The sequence below is a fragment of the Meleagris gallopavo genome, chromosome 1, assembly GCF_000146605.3.
Source record: "Meleagris gallopavo isolate NT-WF06-2002-E0010 breed Aviagen turkey brand Nicholas breeding stock chromosome 1, Turkey_5.1, whole genome shotgun sequence".
NCBI lineage: Eukaryota > Metazoa > Chordata > Aves > Galliformes > Phasianidae > Meleagris > Meleagris gallopavo.
Genome location: NC_015011.2, coordinates 168,665,753 through 168,685,389, shown reverse-complemented (window position 1 = coordinate 168,685,389; position 19,637 = coordinate 168,665,753). Strand labels below are relative to the sequence as shown.

Sequence of the window (19,637 nt, the reverse complement as noted above, 5' to 3'; positions counted from 1 at the left end):
AGTCTGGTTACCTTCTACTTTTGCTCTTAATTTTGAGCAAGTCTTCAGGCACATAAAAGTGAAAGGAACTTGAGATTAATCTAGTAGAATGAAACTGAAGAAGCTGGCAGGACAAAGGGAAATGTTTCAAACTAAAGGAGGGGAGATATAGACTGGATATAAGGAAAGAAGTTTTCTACGGTGAAAGTGGTGAGGCACTGGCACAGGTCGCACAGAGTGCTGGTGGATGCCCTGTCTCTAGAGACGTTCAAAGTCAGGCTGAACAGGGTTCTGAGCAACCAGATGGAGCTGTAGGCATCCCTGTTCATTGCAGGGGGGTTGGACTAGATGACCCCTAAGGGTCCTGACTCAAATGATTCTTTGAAAATCAAACTGCAGACTCTGAAATCCATTCAGGCACAGCAGCACCGAGATTACCTCAGACTAATTTACTCTTCTTTTTTGGGGGAAAAGAGGTGCTGAATTATAACACGCTCTACTCTATGCTGTCCATGATAGAGCAATACCTGTCTGGAGACATGCTGCAGAGAATATGTACATGCATTACCATGCATTGGTCTGCCCTACTGATTTATTTCCAGAGGATGTAAATTAGACAATTATTTTCAGTGTTACTGATACACATGTGGGCTTGAATTTTGCTCAATAACAAAAGTAGAATATTAGCTTATCCCAAAATCATTTGCCTTGCAAAGCATCCATTAACTCTTACTTGTGTCTACCATATCATGTCATTTCACTTTCAATATCAACTTCTAAATGTTCTATGCATAGAATTTTGACAATTTTTTAAAAGTTCAAATTGTTCATGGATCTGTTAACTTCTTAAGATCAGAAATTCCTAATATTTGCTCTGTAGAAAAATGAAATAGTTGCAAGTTGCGAAGATGAGCAGAGCTGGATGTTACATACCTCAGATTCTCTAGCAAATTTCTTTATGTTCTTAAACCTGTGGCAAGGAACAAGAAGCATTAGGTAGCTACCAAAATTAAAAGGGCAAATACTGTAACTTTTTCCTTTTTAAAAACTAGTACTGACAATTGCCCTCCATTCAATGGAACTTCTGCTTTCACAATAATAGGGAATAAAAATCAGTGTCAGAATCACATGAGTCAGCATTTAAATAGTGCAGTGGTACAACAATTGAAACAGACTAGGAAGGTGATTGATGCTTCTGCTGAACCAATGAATATGATGCAGTACTGTGTCTGATTTCATCCTTTATTGTGCTGTGCAGTCTTATTGGAAAACTGTTGTGTTTATATGCCTCTCAGCCTTATCACCTGGATTGAAAAGTATATAAAGGATTTAATAGAATACAGTAAAATGGTCCACTTTTGGAAAGTGTCCAGTGGGATCTCAGAGGGATCCTTCACAGTCCAATTTCTTTACTATCTGTAAGTAATACTTGAAAGGATAAGTAATGCTGTTGCTGAAAGAAGTTCTTACAACAGTTTGAGGTCCTTGAAATGCACATGCCAATGCGGAAAATGATCTGGGCTCAAATACTAATGTTTGTTCAGGAGAAGAGGGATGGGGGAATCCTTGTAAAAGCTAATTTCAGGCAAGGTTGGCTTGTTTTTTTGTTATCTCTGTGTAGTTGCCAAGAATATGAGTTTAAAGCAGGGGTCTGAGTCGGGTGCTTTGAATCTTTCTCTGCGCTGAGTGCAGAATGTTCTGAACTTAAGTATGCAGTGTAAATAATACCCACTGATATTTCTTTTTATTTAAGATGTTTAGCTCTCAATAGTATATACCCTCTAGAAAAAAAACAAAAACAAAACAAAAAAATAAAACAAACAAAAAAAAAGAACACAAAAGCCCAAATTTTTACTACTTTAAGGTGACTTAGGAGGTGATCTTTCTAGAGGACTAAGTTCTTAAATAAGAAAATGGTATTTATGCATGGGGAAATGTCACCATTTATGTCATAAGATAAATAAAGAATTAAAGATGTTTGAAAATTGCCATTGAAGTGCGTGTTATTGGTTTAGTTTGATTTTGCTTACCAGTGTAAAGACTTTGCAAGAGTTCTCCTTTAAATAAAGTGAAGTCTCCTTCCAGTTAAATGGTGTATTTTCTCCAATAGAATGTAACTTTCATGGAACGTGCAAGATTCCAGCGTTTGCATGAAATTTCTTCCTGTATTTTGTAAGGAATTAATATTTTGTCTTAAATAAGGAAATGTAGTAGGAAGAACTTCTTTAGAAGAGCCATAGTATAATTCATCTATTACAAAGTAGAGAACAGTTCTTTGATTTCCCTCTTGAGGATGGCAAAATTTTAAATTATTTCATCTATCTGATCTCTGAGACCTCCCTAAAGGTAGGTGTAAAACAAAAACATTTTTGGCACCTAATATTTTATAGGTAGCTCTTCACAAAATTGAAGAATATTTCCCTGGAAAATATTTTTTCTGCCTGTCTTGTTAAGTGGAAAAAAATATACTGCAGAAATACTGTAGGAAGTGACAACCAGAAGCTAACCTATTATATCCACACCTGACGCATCCATTAGGACACAGCACATAAGAAGGCTACCCCTACTTCTACACGTGTATCTTCACATTTCTTAGATAAGTGCTTTCAGTATAATCTCAACAATCAGTCTTCCTCTCAGTCTCGAGCGTTTAATAGAATACTAAAACATGGTGAAATAAAATGCCACTGAGATAACTGTCTTCCACACCTTTCCTTAAGTTCCCTCTTTCTTCAGTCTCAATGAAAACTCAAAAATAAAAAATGTTGCAAGAAGAGAAAATGCAACAATAGAGAAGGCTAGCTTAATTCTTCTATGCAAATAATCTTTCTCTATGTCAGCAACCAAACAGCAGGGTTACAGGTACATGTAGGTAACCTGTGCTGTCACACTCAATCTGGCAAAAAGTTGGAAAGCCTACAACCATTTCCGTGTTGGTGTGATACCATGATGTCATTTTTTAAAGTTTGAAGCAAGAGGAGCTCTTTTTCCTAGCAACTTGCCTTTCAAGGTAGTATTTACTCTCTTTTTAAGATTCACTAACAGAAGGAATTGAGGGCCATCTCGTAGAATATTAGACTCGGGAAGAACAATTTGACATGCCTGTTTTAGTGTTTGACCTAGTAATCCTATTGGCATTTGAATTTAAAGTAGGGAACTTTAAAGTCATACAGAGAGCTTAAAAATGTTACTTTTTGGTCAGGGTCATGGTGCAATTATATAAAATACAATTTTAATTAGAAATATTAAATCCTCCTTTTTTTTTTTTCTTATATACTCATTTGATTATATACTTACATAAAAATGTGCTATTGAAAACAGCTGATCTAATTCCACTGAGATGTTCTCCACATTGACCGCAATTTTACCATTGTGCTCAGTACTGTCTTTTTCTTTCGGTGTGAGTCAGTAGGAATATGTGCTTACCTTTTAATGCCTCCATTTTCATTTTCTTTCCTGCAGTAATTTCCACCTGCTGCCTTCCGTGGGTGTTTAGACTGTGCTCTGCTATCTCATCCTGTTTTGTTTTGGTTAAATATTAATATAAGTAAGGTTTTAACTGGTTGAAATCCTCATGAAGCTGATGAGATCTGCTTGAGTTTGTTCACCTTAATTATTATTTCCATAAATATTTAGCTCTGCATCAGCTCCACTATAAGATTTTTTTTGTGTGTGTATTACTTAAAAGGCTTTAAATACTTATGTACTCAGACTGCAGAATTTTATGCAGATCTCTCAAAGGTATCTATCATCTTGGGTATTTGCTGCCTCTGCCTGCTGAAACCTACCACAGTACTAAATAGCAGCAAATTCCTTGTAACTCATGCAGTGGTGTTCTAGTAGCATGAAAATGAAATTCAATCAAATTTGTTTCATATCTTGAACTGATTATATGTGTTGGCAAATGAATAGCCCGTATGTTTTGTCTGCCAGATGACTTCTGGCAACTTTCAAAGTTCCTTCTGAAATGACACTTACATGAGATCAGAAGGGCATTTGAAAGGATTCGTATAACTGATCTTTCACTCCTTTCACTCCATTAATGCTCAAAGACATGAAGGGTTTATATTTGTAACTATGCATTTTAAGAAACTAAAGTTTAGTTTCTTTAGTTTAGTTTCTTTAGTTTAGAGTTGAAAAAATGTTTGAAATTGTATCTGTAAGGACTGCGTATAATAGTTGCTCAAGAAAAAAATCTTTCAGTAGAAGTTTGAAAGGCATGACTAATATACTTATGGCTCAAAGCACTAAATGTACAGTCCAATCTGAACAGAGCAACAGAAAATTTCAGAAGTGCTCCCCTTTGTATTAGTTGAAACACCATGATAACGGGTATCTTCTGTTGGTAATGTTACAAGTTTTCTAAAGGGTAGTCTCTTCTGCAGATCAGAAACTATTATAAATAGGTGTACCTGAGAATTTTTTTTATAGTATAACTCTTGAAAGAAACAACCAAACAAATTTTTGTTGACTAAAAAGTATGTACATAGTGCAGGTTGCCTTTTTTTCCCCTCACTGACACACTGTGTTTAGAATCTAAACTGAAGCTTCAGTTTAGTTGCCTGCCTTTCACTAAACTTATTGTAAACAGCAATTGAGAATAATTTTGAGGAAATTTTCAAATGCCTGTATGAATACTTTGCGGATCTCATTCTGAGAAGTTACCTATCCCTAATATCAAATAGTTCTTGAAAAGACTGGATTTTTATTTGATCATGACAGGAAAATAAATTTCTCTGAAATGATTAGTAATAGTTTATTTCTAGTTGCTTGTGTTCTGTAATAATCGGAGAGCTAACTCTCATAATAGTCATTCCTGATTCTACTTCTAGTAGCAGGAACACGTAATTGGGTTAAATGAGTTATAGCTTGGCAAGCTTCACTGACTGTTTCTCTGACTTATGTAAACATTCACTTACCATAAACTTATTAATATTTTTCCATGTAGTTTAATAAACTTTCTTCTTCTAGACAAAGCATGAATTCAGTTCATCTACCTATATTTTTCCAGTTCTTAATATGAAGGTTGTAAGTTCTCAAGCCTTTAAGCCTTTTCTCTCTGAACTGAAAGACTTCTCAAGGAAATGTCTGTTCCAGTCTTGGTGTTTATGTTTTACCTTTAACTCTTCATAAAGATGTAAACATCCTTAAGCCTCTCATCTGCTTGGAATATTATTCAGTTCAGAAGCATGTGTAGTAAAGGATTTTTTTCAAACTAAATTAAAAAAGAAAGCAACAACAGAGATTTGATTGAGAATATGTTTTTCTTTTCTCTAAGGAATGTCACTATCAGCAGGATCTTCTCCTCTTCATTCCCCCAAAATAACTCCTCATACATCTCCTGCTCCTCGACGAAGAAGTCATACTCCTAACCCAGCAAACTATATGGTGCCTACTAGTGCCTCTGCTTCTGTTGCTAACGCTGTCTCTCAGCCTCCATCTACTGGCCAGGTGATCCAGAAGGAAACAGTGGGTGGAACAACATACTTCTATACTGATACAACTCCAGCACCTCTCACGGGAATGGTATGTTTGGTTTTAGCGTAAAAGTACATGGAATTTACAAAGACAGAATTGATTTATGCTATACTAGTTATTCATAATATTCTGAAACACTTATTCTATGTGAAGATTTGGCCTTTTCAATGTTGAGATAGATTTCAGTGATCTTGGAAAACAAAAGACTAAAGATTTTTTATTCTCTATTTACCTACATATTTTGTATTTTTTTTAATACGAAATTAGAGAACATTTTATGTATGTCTCAGTGAATACATACATAGAAAACATCTATGATTATTTCAAATTACTTTCATGTTTGATAGGTTAAAGAAATTTTGCATTTATAGTGAAGGGGAAAACACAGTAATAACAATGTGAAGTATGTATTTAGAATGATTTCAAAGGCACATGTGTATTGAGTATCACATAAGAAAATTGTAATACACCTGACAGTGTATTGTAGCATGTTCTATGCCTGAAGACTTTATAGTTCAGTAACTTAAACTTAATAAGATGACATAACTCTATTTTCGTTATGCTTAAGGATTTTAAACTGCTTAATATTTTTTTTAAATTTAAGGTATTTCCAAACTACCACATTTACCATCCAGCTGCACCTCATGTTGCTTATATGCAGCCAAAAGCAAATGCACCTTCCTTCTTCATGGCAGATGAGCTCAGACAGGTAAGATAAAAGAGAATTTAAAGTGAAATTACGTATTGTGGAGAAATATAGCAAATTGGCAGAAGCTGAAAAGAAATCATGACTAAACAGCTGTGCAATCAGTTTTCCCTACGGAGAATTTTAGAAACTTAGTCCTGTGGTGGATAGAGTACAAAAGAGGATTGTGGTGTGGGTTTCAACATATGTTATTGCAGTTTAATCTACATGCCATGATTGCCTGTTTGATTACGTATTCTTACTTGTGTATTACATATTAGTATGCATGAGTTCATATGTAGTGTTCTTTTAAGCTGTAATCCTATCACAGTTTTAAAGCCTTTAACTGAAAGGAAGGATGTTAGTTAATGAGCCCTTCTTTTAGGGTTTGGCTGTGACTACTATTCACTTCAGCCTTAATGTAGTAGATACCTCTGTCAATGCTAGTTCTGGCTAATGTCTTTTGCAGCTCCTCCATTGAAGAGTTTAACTTTAAGTCATTAACTTTTCAAGCTAGTGTTCAAAACTTGACCTAATTTGTTCTTCAGGAACTGATCAATAGACACCTAATAACAATGGCCCAGGTTGATCAGGCTGATATTCCTGGTAAGTATTTTTTATAATTTAAATTGTGATCATGTTGTTCTGTAGTCTTGCATATAGAACAGTGGTTACCGGTGGCTTGAAACAAACCAACAACAAAAAAACCATAACCCTCCTGTTTTTAATTTTTTTAATGAAGTCTGGGTTGTGGATAACCAAAACCAAAGTATTTGGGAAATACTAAATTTATTTCTTGTTTCTATTCACTTCTCAATTAATTCTATTCTGTTTTGAAATACTGTAAAGATTGGGAATACTTGAAATAGTGAAAAAGGAAGATCATTAAGACAGTAGAGCCTGATGCAAAATAGTATTGCATCATTTTCTATGTGAATCCTCTTAAATGAATACGTAATAAGTGTTTTCAAATGCTATATTAACAAACTTGATTGTTTAAATATGAGTTGGCTGGTATATCAGAAGGTTTTGTACTTGTTGGCATGTGAGAGAAATGTACTACTCATTGTAATTTGATTTTTGAAGAATTTACAACTAGCTCTGTTTTTAAACAGATTGCTGTGTTTGGTTGCAGTGTTCTTCTTACTTGTGTGTTTAATGTGAATATGATACAGTCTAAAATGTGTTTAAATTTACTAACCCAGCTGACATAGAAGTGTATCTCTTCTTGGGACTGTAGTCTCTTAACCTGATTTGTAAACCTGCAGTGCCTCTGTTTTCTAAACCAGTATGTTACAACACGAGATTCTGGTTTGTTTCGTGTGATGAAATGGAATTCTTAAAGTGAAATGAAGTCTGTGTGGAAATGGGTGCTTATCTGTGAGTTAGTGCAGGAAAAAATGCCACAGACACAACAGAGGAATGTTCTTCAGAAGGATGAATTTTTAAGATGAGTGAGAAAATAGCAGATAAAATCAACAGAAGAGATGCAATGTTCTACTTGGTGTAACTATTTTTATGAGGACGTTTATTTTAGCTTTCTGGAATCCCTTCCAGGAACCTATGTATCAGTATAAAGCAGAAGTAGTGAATTTTTTACTTAACATGCATATAAAGAAAATGATACATGGAATTTACATATTAGTGACGTAGCAGATTTCATTTTCTCTGCTCTTGTAATAATTCCTTCAAAGTATACTTACATCTAATATGTTTCTGTGCATAGCAGTTCCAGCAGAAGTGGACAGCTACCACAGTCTCTTTCCTTTAGAACCATTGCCACCTCCCAATCGCATACAGAAAACAAGCAACTTTGGGTACATTACATCATGCTATAAAGCTGTAAATAGTAAAGATGACCTGCCGTATTGCCTTCGGAGGATACATGGTGAGAAAAACTGAGTAGTCTTTTTTTTTTTTTAATGCCAGGGATATTTTTTGTTTAAATAAATATTTTTATATTCTACATGTAGAGCTTGAAACAGCTTTGATAGAATTATTCTGTGGGTGTAAAGAGAGCAAGAGGCTCCCACAGACTTGGCACTCCTAAGCATGCTGATCTTATTTTAGTGTTTGATTACTTTTCAGTATTTTTAGAAGATATAATAGTAGGAAAAAAACAATAACAAAACCAACAAAAATAACATTCACCAAACATATTAAAGTATGTTTTTGATCTTTTCCAGGTTTTCGTCTTGTTAACACGAAGTGCATGGTATTGGTTGACATGTGGAAAAAAATTCAGCACTCAAATATAGTAACCTTACGTGAAGTGTTTACCACTAAAGCATTTGGAGAACATTGTGAGTTTATATATATATATTTTTTTTCATCCCAATTAATGTGTTGTGACTTTAAAAAAAAAATATGTTGGAGTTAGTAATTGTCACATGTCTCTATTTTTTAAGCTCTTGTTTTTGCATATGATTTTCATGCTGGAGGAGAGACTATGATGAGCAGACACTTCAATGACCCGAGTGCTGATGCCTATTTCACAAAAAGAAAATGGGGTAAGGAAAACACCTTTTCATAATATACTTCAGTAAACTATTTCCAATACTTGATCAATTAAAAAGTTGATCAGAAGAATTTGTTCATCTTAATTTTTTTAGCTAATCAATTTCGTCATCCCATAAACTGATTGGAACAGAACTTTTTTCCTTTTCTGTTTCTGAATGAAATTGCTGAATAAAGGGTTGAGGTTTTTGTTTTTTTCTTTGATTTTTGAAATAACTTCTTACTTGAGTTAAATTTTTCAGTTTGTAAGTGAATTAAAATTCTTTGCCTACAGGAAACTTACACAGGGGGATTGAGAGCCAAGAACTGTGGGGTTCTAATTGCAGAACTGTCACAGGTGACATCTGATGTTTATTGGAGATATTTCATACAAGGCATCTGCTTTGTCAGTGTGATGCTGCTTGTTGTTCAGGTTCTCTGCACTTACAGAATGGTGTGCTGTGTGGTTTTTTGTTTGTTTTGTTTTCCCTGGAAATTATTACGAGGACTAATTAGACAGTGCTTTGTTTCATTTTTTTTGAAATGTTAAGTACTAGTTGAAGACGAGAAATGAATCAGAAAAAAATTCTAATATATTATTTTTAACAAATTCCGTATCATAGGTCTGATTTTTTTTTTTTCACATTTATGCTCTGACAATTAAGAGTTAGTAAAATCTATCACAGCATATTAAGTTGTCCAGTAGAACTCATATCTATATGGTTAAACTCTTTCCCTCCAAAACAGTATATTGTCTCTTCGTGCCTTTCAGAACTAGTTCTTGGCCCATATGGTCCTGAAGACCACATTCAGGTGTTGTCATTCAGGAGCACAGCAGGCCAAAACTGAGCATGAACCAATATCACACTGAGAAAGAAGCACACTAACAATTGAATGGTATCACAGAATGACTTTAGGTAGGAAAGTACCCATGGAGCTCACTTGTCCCAGCTTCCCACTCAATACATGACCAACCTTGAAAGTGAACAGAGGACAGTAATAAAGCCTGTGACCTGGACTGACTTATTTTATTGATGTAGGTACTGCCTAAATGCCTCTAGGTGACCAGTGGTTAAAGATAAACACAAACTGAAGTTTCTTCTTTCTTGTGCCTTTTGAAACTAGAGCCTTTACTTGTGAATTCAGTCTCTACTTGTGAATTCAGTCTCTTTTAAAGGCTGACACTGACTATCTGGTAGATCAGAATGTAATAGATTGTTACTGCGTGAATACATTCAGAGCGTTGTAGGTTCCTTTAACACTGAATAGTTCATTCTACTCAGTTGTACTGAACTGACCAGTATAAATAAAGTTGGAACTTGAGTTCCACCACTGGTTTTGGTGATAATACCTCACGACAGAAGAACCCTAGACTGACTTGTCCTATCTTATGGCAAGTTGAAGATCATAATTACAAAGTCAGTGAACTTGATGTGGAACTCACTTCGTATGGCAAACGTGGAAGATCTGCTGCTAGGTTAATCGTGATTTTTGTGCAGGACTAGTATTCTGAGTGTCTCCCACCTGTGGTTTTTGAATTTCCATGTAAATCAGTCCTTGTATGTTTTTACACCTCTCTATTACATACAGAAGATTGATGTCTGTTCTAGATAAATTAATAGCAGGCATAATAAATATTTTTGGGACACGTCCATTTGTCACACTGGGAAAGAATAAGTTTTGTTCCCTTTTTTGAAGCAATCATGTCTCATTAATTTGTTGAAACTCTTTGAAGGGAAGATCCAGTAAATATAATTTTCATTGACATCTGTAAGACTCTTTAAAGCAAACAACAGTGAAACAGCTCTAAGTGTTGGTCAGATCAGAGAAGTCCTCAGTAAGGTTAATAATTGATTGAAAGATAAAAAACAGAGTGTACAGTCAATTTTCACCGTGGAGGGAGATCACTCATGGAGTCTCACAGGAATGTGCTGGCAATTGTATGTCTTAACACATTCACTTATCTGTATTGAAGGTAAACAATGCTCTGTCAAAGTTTGCTGATAATACTCAATTTACTTGGATTAGTTAAAAAACAAAGGCTAATTGTGTTGAATTGCAGAAGGATCTTATGATACTAGAACACTTGGTAAAAACCTGGCAGGTATAATTTGGTGTAATAAATGTAAAGGAAATGATTGAGTGAAAACATAATCCTAATTTGGAGTATAAAGTGATGACCTGTGTCATGGCTGTTACTACTGGAAAAAATCATGTCTGGGGCTACAGCTAAGTAGATTAAGGAAGTACTGTCCTCTTGCTTGAATAGAAATAAATAGGAAAAGGATTGGTACAGATAAAGAAAACAGTAAACAATGAAAGGGAAGATGAAGTATTCAAGATATAGTTGCATTACAGATTTATATATGTAGCTGTACCTTTACCTATTTTGAGAGTTGTAAAGAAATAGAAAAAGCTCAGAGGTGACAGGGATGTATGAGGAGCAGCAAAGTAAAATAGTGCTGTTCATGCTTTTAAAGATGGAGGAAAACATGGTGGGTTTAATAATGAGTGGAATATGGTAGGTATCTATAAATCATCATTGAAAATAAATAAGTCACATTTGTTTAGTTTCTTTCTTTTGCCTGTCCCTAGTTTTTTGCATTGAAACTAGCCAGTCAGCAAATTCAAAACCAGCTAAAGATAATTAAGTTGTGGAAATTTGTCACAAGTTCTTGTGGATACTTGCCTGGGTTCAAAGGGAAAGTGTGCTTAGTCACAAAAGAGAAATACTTGGAGGTCTGTTAGCCGCAAAGACAACAAATATCTCAGGAGGTCTCCCAGCACCAAATCACTGGAGGATAGCAGAATATTCTGTTGTTTGTGATCTTAGGTATTTGTTGAGATACTTTTCTGATTTTAGAGTAAATGTTATTGAAACAGGCTAGAGGGCTACCTAGGTCTTTTATTTGACCCAATACAGCCTTTTTACTTAGGCAGAGATGGGCTTTGGAGCTGAAAGAAAGACATTATCTTCTGTTTAGCCACAACAAATTTATTAATTAAAGTGAATGATTGTGGCAGATCTTATTGCTATTTAAGGAGGAAAGTTCTCTCCTGATTGTGACTCTTCTGGTCTTTTTATTATATAAATTAGAAGGAAAAAATAAGTAACCTGCTGTTGACCAGTTTTACCAAACCTTTCTGCAAATCTTTGCTCTGACCTTTCTTTTTTGGTAACTGGTGCTTTCAAATCTCCTCCTCTGTTGAAGAAGCAATTTAGAAGAAGAGAAAAAATAAGATTGCATACTTATAACTTGATTTCTTGAAAATTCCTGCCTTCATGGATCCTCCACCCCCTCACGGAGTTTTTTGGCAGTCTGCCTGCCGAGAGGAGGCTTCCAAGACAAGCAGGGGAATGGGTGGAAGTTGGATACTCTGCAACACAAGGCCCAGATGAGTGCAATTGCTTTTAAAGTTTTAGGAGGCACGACACTGTCAACCTGACCACTGAACTCAATTTGATTTCAGATATGCAGCTTTATCTATATTGAATGCTCAAGTTGGCAGCACTAGATTTTGACAGTTAAAAGCTGAAGATTATGGTTTATGTAGCTGTCACTTCTGATGTCTATGTGGTCAGCTGCAATGAAATTTATTTTTTTCTTTTGCCATGCTATTTGCAGACATTATGACTTTGTAGATATGGTAGTGGGAAAAATCAGCAGTTTACATTTATTTGTGTTCTAAGCACTTGCAAAGCATATGTCTTTGTTGCTTCTGAATTCTTCAGAATTTATTCCTTGTATTGTTCTTTATGCAGTGAAATATTCTTTCTTGAAGTGGTACAATGTGATAATCTGATGTTCTGTCAGTTGAATATTCACAAGTTCTAAAATTTAAGTCTGCCTTTCGCTTACCTTGGAATATATTTATTGAAATTATTACTACTTGTTGGATTCTCATTCCTTGTATTTCCTCAATACTTGCATTTTTACGAAGAGTCTGAACTTAACATTCTATTAAAACAGTTTTTTAATGTTTGTATGTTTTTTTCACTGTTCTGATGCTATTCAGTTTCAGGTTATGGTATGTTAGGGCATTTATCTCTGCAGACATGATTTTTTTAAATTAGTGAATTAGTCCAAAAGTACTGAAAACCTTTTCTCTTAACTTCCCAATGATTTACTTAAATGGTAAACCACATTCTCAATGTATGTATTTCCAAACTGCCAGCTTGAAAATCCTGGCAAATAACAATAACTCCATGCTGCTATCAGTTATTATTTTTTTTTTCCCTGTCCTGATGAATTTTTGAGAAGGTTAATGTCAGAGATGAGCATGCCTCTTGTATTTCCTTTGATCTGTATATTGAACATACTCTCAGGAATTAAATGTGGTGTACAAGCACTTAGTGGTAGCTCTCAGTACCACAGATTCTGTTTCATAGGAAATTAATATTTCTAGTAAATGTAGACAAGCTTCCTGGATGTTGATTTCCTTTGGACACGTTGGTAATAGTAGTATTTAATCCAGAAAAGTGAACATTTTGTTGACTTTGTAGTTTTTGCATTCCTCAGTCACTGAGTGTGTTTTTCAGAAGAAATCTTTTCAATTTAAAATGAATGAAGTTATGTACCCAGTCTGTGATGAGCAGGAGAAATTTATAAATATTTAAAGTCAGCACAATGATTCTCTGTCTATGAATGTTATAAAGTCAAAGATGATTAAATATTTTAATTTTCTATTGAGAGCTTGAAGCAACTCTGAAATCTAGAAGCAATACCAGAACATAAATACTGCAGCTTTTCATTCCCATCTCAGGACTAACTCTGGCTTTGTCCTTGTATGGGAGAACTGAACTTAGTTGGAAGCTATTGGGGAAGAAAAAGAGAAGGGAAGAAAAAAGACTCAGCAGTGCAAAGAGTGCAGTTCTTTCTCATCTGAGAACATCATGGAACAGAACTAAAAAGTAAAAAAGGCAACAACAAGAAAACCCCTATTGAGTTCATTTTAATGTAGCAAGAAAAATAATGGACTACTCGTGTTTCTGGAGTGGAAGTTCTTACATTTTTAATCTTCTACATTATTATTTATGTACTGTGTCTTAGATAAAAGCACTAACAGGAGCAAGTCCATCCTGCACCAGAGGAAGAACATATTATGAAACTGCATGGATTCAACCCGTGCTAGGAATTTATTTCAAGTCCAATATGAACTTCTAAAATACTGCTTCTTAGACTAATGTAATTTTGATAATTTTTAACTTTTTCGAAAAATTCTTTTTGTTTTTCAACATGCTAAGCACTCTTTGGAAAGCTTTCAGCTGTGTGTTTCACCTGCATAGTGAGCTTCTAGAGTCTTGTTTCCATGGATCGTTGCTCATGGGCCATCTGCAGCAGGCCTGGTCAGCCTTCAGGGAATGTGTTTCATAACCATCATCACAGCAAACTGAACTGCTTTTAACTTTAGATGTTTTGAACAAATAGATATGTAAGAGGGCGCTTCACGTGTGATTCTTCCAGTGTTCAAGCTTATACCCATAGTGCATGGGTCTAGGGCTACAGCCTCAAAGCAGTGGCCTGGATTTGGCTGTAGCCTCGTGCAAATCTTTCCAGTAGTAAACAATATTGCTGCTTGATTTAGATATTTAGATGTTCTGATAGAGAAGGAGAAGCTGTGATCTCTAAACTTTTTTTTTTTTTTTGTAATGTCCTCTTGGTTATGATGCCTTTTAATTTGGAAATCAAAGGGCAAGTGTTCTAAAGTCACAAGCAGAAAAATAGCCCCCAAGTTCTGGCCCTTTTTATCTTCGGAATGTTATAGAGAACTTCTCTTCTGGACATTTATTTTGTACATATGTAACTGTTATATGTATGTAACCATCTTACATAATCCATATGCACTGCTGTTAAATGCATCCCACACAGTGCTACTTACCAAAAACATACTGTGTAACAAGTAATGGCTAAGAAAAGAACCTTGATTAATACAGGGACTTACATCTCCCCAGTCATTTGATATCATCATCATTTTTCTCATGCTGAAGAACAGAGAAGCATGGTGATGGGGGTAGAGCTTGCTACATGAGATTCCTGGTATGCTGGCTTGTGGGAAGTGATTTGCATAACAATTCATTAGTAGGCCAGAAAAAACAAGGAATAATACCTTAGATTCAACCTTCAGTTGATGTGCCAGGCTTTGCTATTTAAGGGAGGCAGTGTCTTGGCCTTTATAATCTAAACCAAAGCAACTTAAACTTACAAAATTAACTAGTTTTTTTTTTTTTGTCATCAATTTTTGTCAGACTGGGAATGTCCTCAATCTATTCACTCCAAATCAGTATATTTTGAAGTAAAGCTTTCAGTGTTTCATTTTTTCAGCGCTTGTGTGTGTACTCATGCAGAGGCACACAAATGCTTACTTTTGAGCAAGTGCACGGATATGAATGCATTGGATGCTGTGGAAGAAATACAAGAAATGAATGTTTCTCTGGATTTAGTTTCTTCTCTTGTGCGTTTTGCCATGCAAAGAATAGCTACTGTGTGTTAGGTAAATGTTACTTTCTGTAAGATGTCTTTATATCTTACTGTTTTCATCTGTGGCTCAGTCTTACTGGGAAACAGTCTGCAGTGTTGAATTTGGGTGTTTGCAGATAAGCACTTTTACTTTTGAAAGGACTAGAAATTCATTCTGAAATAAAGGGATGTGCTTCTTTTGTGTGGCCTGTAAAACTGGGGTCATAGAGTGATGACTTGTCAGTGAGTTGGGTCACGACAGAACACACATGAAGTTGTGTTTATGCTGTTTAGATACAAGATCTTCCACTTTGATTTGCTTACATAGTTTGAATATAGTTTGGTCCATTTTTTCTCAGTTTTACCAAATAGACCGTGTTTGACTTGCATACCTCCTCCCTACAGTAAAGGAGATGAAACAGGATCTGTTGCAGCTATTCTGATATGTACTTGGTTTTTTTAAAATACTGTTATTTTTACTTCTCAAATACCTACTTCCAGAAATTTTAAATGGTGCTCTTTTTGCAGTGAATATTCATTCTAAACTTAAAAATCAGCAGTTTTCCTGAATGTGAGTGGATATAATAATACCTGGGGAATTGGCAGCTTTTTAAAGTTTATTGTAGTTACAAAAATAAAATTAAACAAGAATCATTAAAACAAAGTATCTGTCTGTCTTTTGATAGCCATTGATTAAGAAATCAATGAAAGGAGTAACTTTGTATTTCAAAATGTTTTAACTTTAATTTTTTGCAGTAGCCATCTGTTGGTACTAAGAATATTTTCCTTACTAGGTCAGCATGATGGACCTCTACCACGACAGCATGCGGGTTTGCTTCCAGAGTCGTTGATATGGGCATATATCGTGCAGCTCAGCTCTGCCTTACGGACCATTCATACAGCAGGACTAGCATGCAGAGTTATGGATCCAACAAAGATTCTAGTAACTGGCAAGACAAGGTAATGAAAGTATTAATTCTCATTGTATACCATGGTCTATGTTCATGGGGGCTGCTGAGCATGAACTTTTGTTAGGCAAATAACAAATCTGATTAGAAAGAGCTAGTATCTTTAACTGATATGAGACAACGTGCTTAATTTGTTAAGATTTTTTTCCCCAAGTTCTATACATCTTTCAGGAAGGTTTATGCACTGTCCCTACAATACTATTCAAGTCCTCTACTGCCAGTTTAGTAACTTAATGCTTTATTTGTAAATTGAAGGCTGTCAGTCTGAATTATAAAACATTAAAATCAGTATTTCCTGCTTTATAGTACTAAGATGCCTTTTTTTGTCATGTTAAGGCATTCAGTTAAGGCGTTCAATGATATGAATATTAGGAAAAATAGAGTAATCAACAAAACGTAACGACACTTGTTCTTTTTGCTGTTGTTGTTCCAAAGGTTACGAGTAAATTGTGTTGGAATCTTTGACGTTTTAACATTTGACAACAGTCAAAATAATCCACTGGCGTTAATGGCTCAGTTTCAGGTAAGACAACAGTGCTGTAGTGAGGTTGGTGACTTGGCCCAGAGAGTACAGAAAACCAATGTGATTCCTTCTGGAAGATTAATATTTTAATTGAATTGTAGTTGATATATCTATTTCTAAATAACTGTGTCTTTCATTCCTGATTTGATCTTAGTTTAAATTTGTTTGTAATTTAGAAAACTGAAAGTTCATTTTACTATCTTCTGCTTCTGAAATTTCAGCAAACTTGCAGAACAGGTCAAACTACTAGTATTTAACAAAATAATTCAGAAATTGTTGGAATCACAGATTTTTAATGCGAGAAAGGAAAATCTTGCATTTAGTGATAGAGATCAGAAAATGTTTCAGTAGCAGTTTTTGCTCTTTCTCATATGTTTTAACAAAAATAATTGTGACAAATGCCTGTTCACAGAGGAGTAAGAGATCTTTTTAAGTAATTGCATTTAGGCCTTCTCCTCACTCCTAAAAGGTTCGAGTGTATCTTTATTTTAGGCTCCTAGTTTTTCCGTGTTCTCCTGACGTTCTCTGAAGTGTGGACTCTGCATAATTCCTGAATTAAGAAGAATCCCTTTAGACTTAACAAAAACTGTTCCACAGTCATCTGGAGCATCACTGTGTACAGAAGTGCCTCTTTCCCTAACTTCCCCTCAGGGTAAAGTACATTACTTCAGCAGTCATCACGTACCCTGTTCATACTGGGAGTGAAAGACTACAGTAGGGAGTTGGATTTAATTTATTTTCATTAATCGAGATTATTCACTGTGAGAAAATTGCTCATTCAGAGTCTTCCAGTAATAAATGAAATGTTTGAACTTTGGCCAGGCAGAAACTAGCTCATTGGAGACCTTGTCCTAGGACAAAGCAACTTTTTTTTTTCTTTCTTGGAATAATACGGTAAAGCAATTTTCAGTGTGCTTTGAGTAGGACTTCAAAGGACCCCCCTACACCTCAACAACTGTATATCAGTGGGCTTGTTGTAGTCACATAATGGAAAACAGCCAAGAGAATATAGGGATACATGTAAATGAGAGGTTTCAATCCTACAACTATAATGAGATTATGATTAAGTACTTACTGAAGTTTACTTGAGTAGTAGCAGGAAAACAGATTGTACTTGAATATCATAATATCTCTGAAATTTTAAAGCAGAATATTTAATGTACTTGGAGGTACAAATCTAAGAATACTTGCAGGTGTGCCAATCTGTCAAAAGCTTTTAGAACTGTAGGAGCCCAACGTTTGGCAACTAACTTGTTTGATGTAATGCCTAGTTTTGTTTAGGTATGGGTTTTGTTTACTTGTATTATAAATTCTTAGTATTTAAATTGTTCAAGTATTGCTGCTAAAACTGCAGTACTCTTTAAGTGTGGAAGGTGTACGCTGGAGTTAGAAAACATTGTTTACTTCCTTTTTGTTGCTTCCTCTGGAAAGGCTAGGCTCTCACAATTGATTTTGTTCCTTCAGAGATTCTGGATGGAATTAATTCCTTGAAATTCAGGGGTCATTTATCATGTCCTACCTTTTGTTTGACCTAGCCAGATAGCACTACAAAATAACAGCTGCAGCTTGTTCTTCTTCCTCTTGATCCATGACCCAGTTCCTGAATTCCTCTGGGACTCTTGTGACTGTTAAAAATGTAGATTATCTGTTGGTTTACTGCCCAGCTTATATGCATTTCCTTGTTGTTGTCTTCAGTGCAGGAAGGTATTTTTGTTAGCATTTTTCACTTTCTGGCTATTTCCCATTGTTAACATAGATAGGAAAGAATTTGACCAGAACAGAGAGGAGCTATGCAAAAGGAATGCAATTATTCTTCATGGTCTGTTTTTCAGAATCTGTGTTAAATGCATTAGCTTACGTGATGGTTTAAGAGTTAAATAAAGGTGACAATATGGGAAGCTAAAAATATATGAATAGCGACTTAGGTTAAAAACAAGATGCTTAAATCTTACATACATCATCTTTCCTCTCCTCACCTCCAGTCTTATAAGTCACTTGGCAGTCAGTTACTAAATTCCTGTAGTAACACTGTAAATGGCGATGCAGGAAACAGTGGAAAGTTTTAATACGTATTTCTGTATTTGAAATAAAATGCAAGTTAGTCCTCTCCATGTGAAATGAAGAGAAAGCATAAATGTTATTGATTTAGCAAAGGCTGTAAGGTAACATTTGCTCAAAGTAAATATTTTTAATGTAGTAAACCAAAATAACTTTGACATGCACCTCCCTAAATTTCAAGAAACTAACTGAAGAGGCCTCTTAACTATTAACGTTGACTTTAAAAATAAATAAAAAAAAAAAGTAATCTAGGAACTTCTAACTACAACTCCTGAGCTTAAAAAGATGAACAAATCCACAGAATTGTAGAGTGGATCATAGAACTTGAGCTGTTACTGATCCAAGCACAGCAGTGAAATTGGATTAACAAAGAGTAACATCAGTTTCAAAGAACTTAGAAAAATGGATCTTGTTGAAAGTCAGATTTATTTGACTAGCTTATGTGTTTAGCCAATAAAGCCATCTGTATAAAATGCTCAGATATTTTGAGGGCCTTCTGCATAGTAGCACATCATTGTTTTTAACATTAAAATTGCGGAGGCGTACCTATTCAATTAATTTTTAATCTATTCATGATATATTTAAAATTCATTTGATAACAGGGAAACATTAGTGGTGAAGGCTCTTTCAGAAGGTATTTTCTAGAGGCTGGTTTTTAGCTGAATGCTACTTTTTATTTCCATCAGTGACCAAGATGATAGTGATAAAATCTTTACTAGCAAAGTCTTTCAGGAGATAGAGGTTGTTGCAGGCTAGTTTTCATTAATTGAATTGCTATTTAAATGGCTATTTGCTGCACAAAAGATACATTTCTGGACAAAATATACCCTGTACTTAAAAGGTATAAAAGTTTTCTTTTGAAGTTGTGAATCAACTTAGTATGACTTAATAGTTAGTGTTGATAATTACCATAGCAAATGTCTGGTAAGCTGGCGTGATCCTTAAATACGTGAAAAGCATAATATGATGTGTAAGCAGATGAATGACTGTAC

The 19,637-nt window shown here is 35.0% G+C and overlaps 1 protein-coding gene and 1 long non-coding RNA gene across 4 annotated transcripts in view; one reads left to right on the top strand and one right to left on the bottom strand.

The window, feature by feature from the left end:
- The window catches only part of PAN3 (poly(A) specific ribonuclease subunit PAN3), a 42,046-nt gene that overhangs the window by 8,648 nt on the left and 13,761 nt on the right, over nucleotides 1-19,637 (top strand). For 2 of the 3 annotated variants that reach the window (XM_010728921.3, XM_019612187.2), the window contains 8 exons: nucleotides 5,258-5,505; nucleotides 6,062-6,166; nucleotides 6,691-6,748; nucleotides 7,869-8,030; nucleotides 8,329-8,445; nucleotides 8,551-8,652; nucleotides 15,891-16,056; nucleotides 16,500-16,587. In XM_010728921.3, the coding sequence (XP_010727223.1) occupies nucleotides 5,258-5,505; nucleotides 6,062-6,166; nucleotides 6,691-6,748; nucleotides 7,869-8,030; nucleotides 8,329-8,445; nucleotides 8,551-8,652; nucleotides 15,891-16,056; nucleotides 16,500-16,587 (1,046 nt within the window). The remainder of the gene's footprint in view (nucleotides 1-5,257; nucleotides 5,506-6,061; nucleotides 6,167-6,690; nucleotides 6,749-7,868; nucleotides 8,031-8,328; nucleotides 8,446-8,550; nucleotides 8,653-15,890; nucleotides 16,057-16,499; nucleotides 16,588-19,637) is intronic. The other variant, XM_010728922.3, reaches the window with a different exon arrangement.
- Nucleotides 868-3,474, bottom strand: LOC116216200. The gene is made up of 3 exons (XR_004158632.1): nucleotides 3,406-3,474; nucleotides 2,010-2,142; nucleotides 868-949 (listed from the first exon to the last, which is right to left on the bottom strand). It is a non-coding gene; the product is annotated as an uncharacterized LOC116216200 (long non-coding RNA).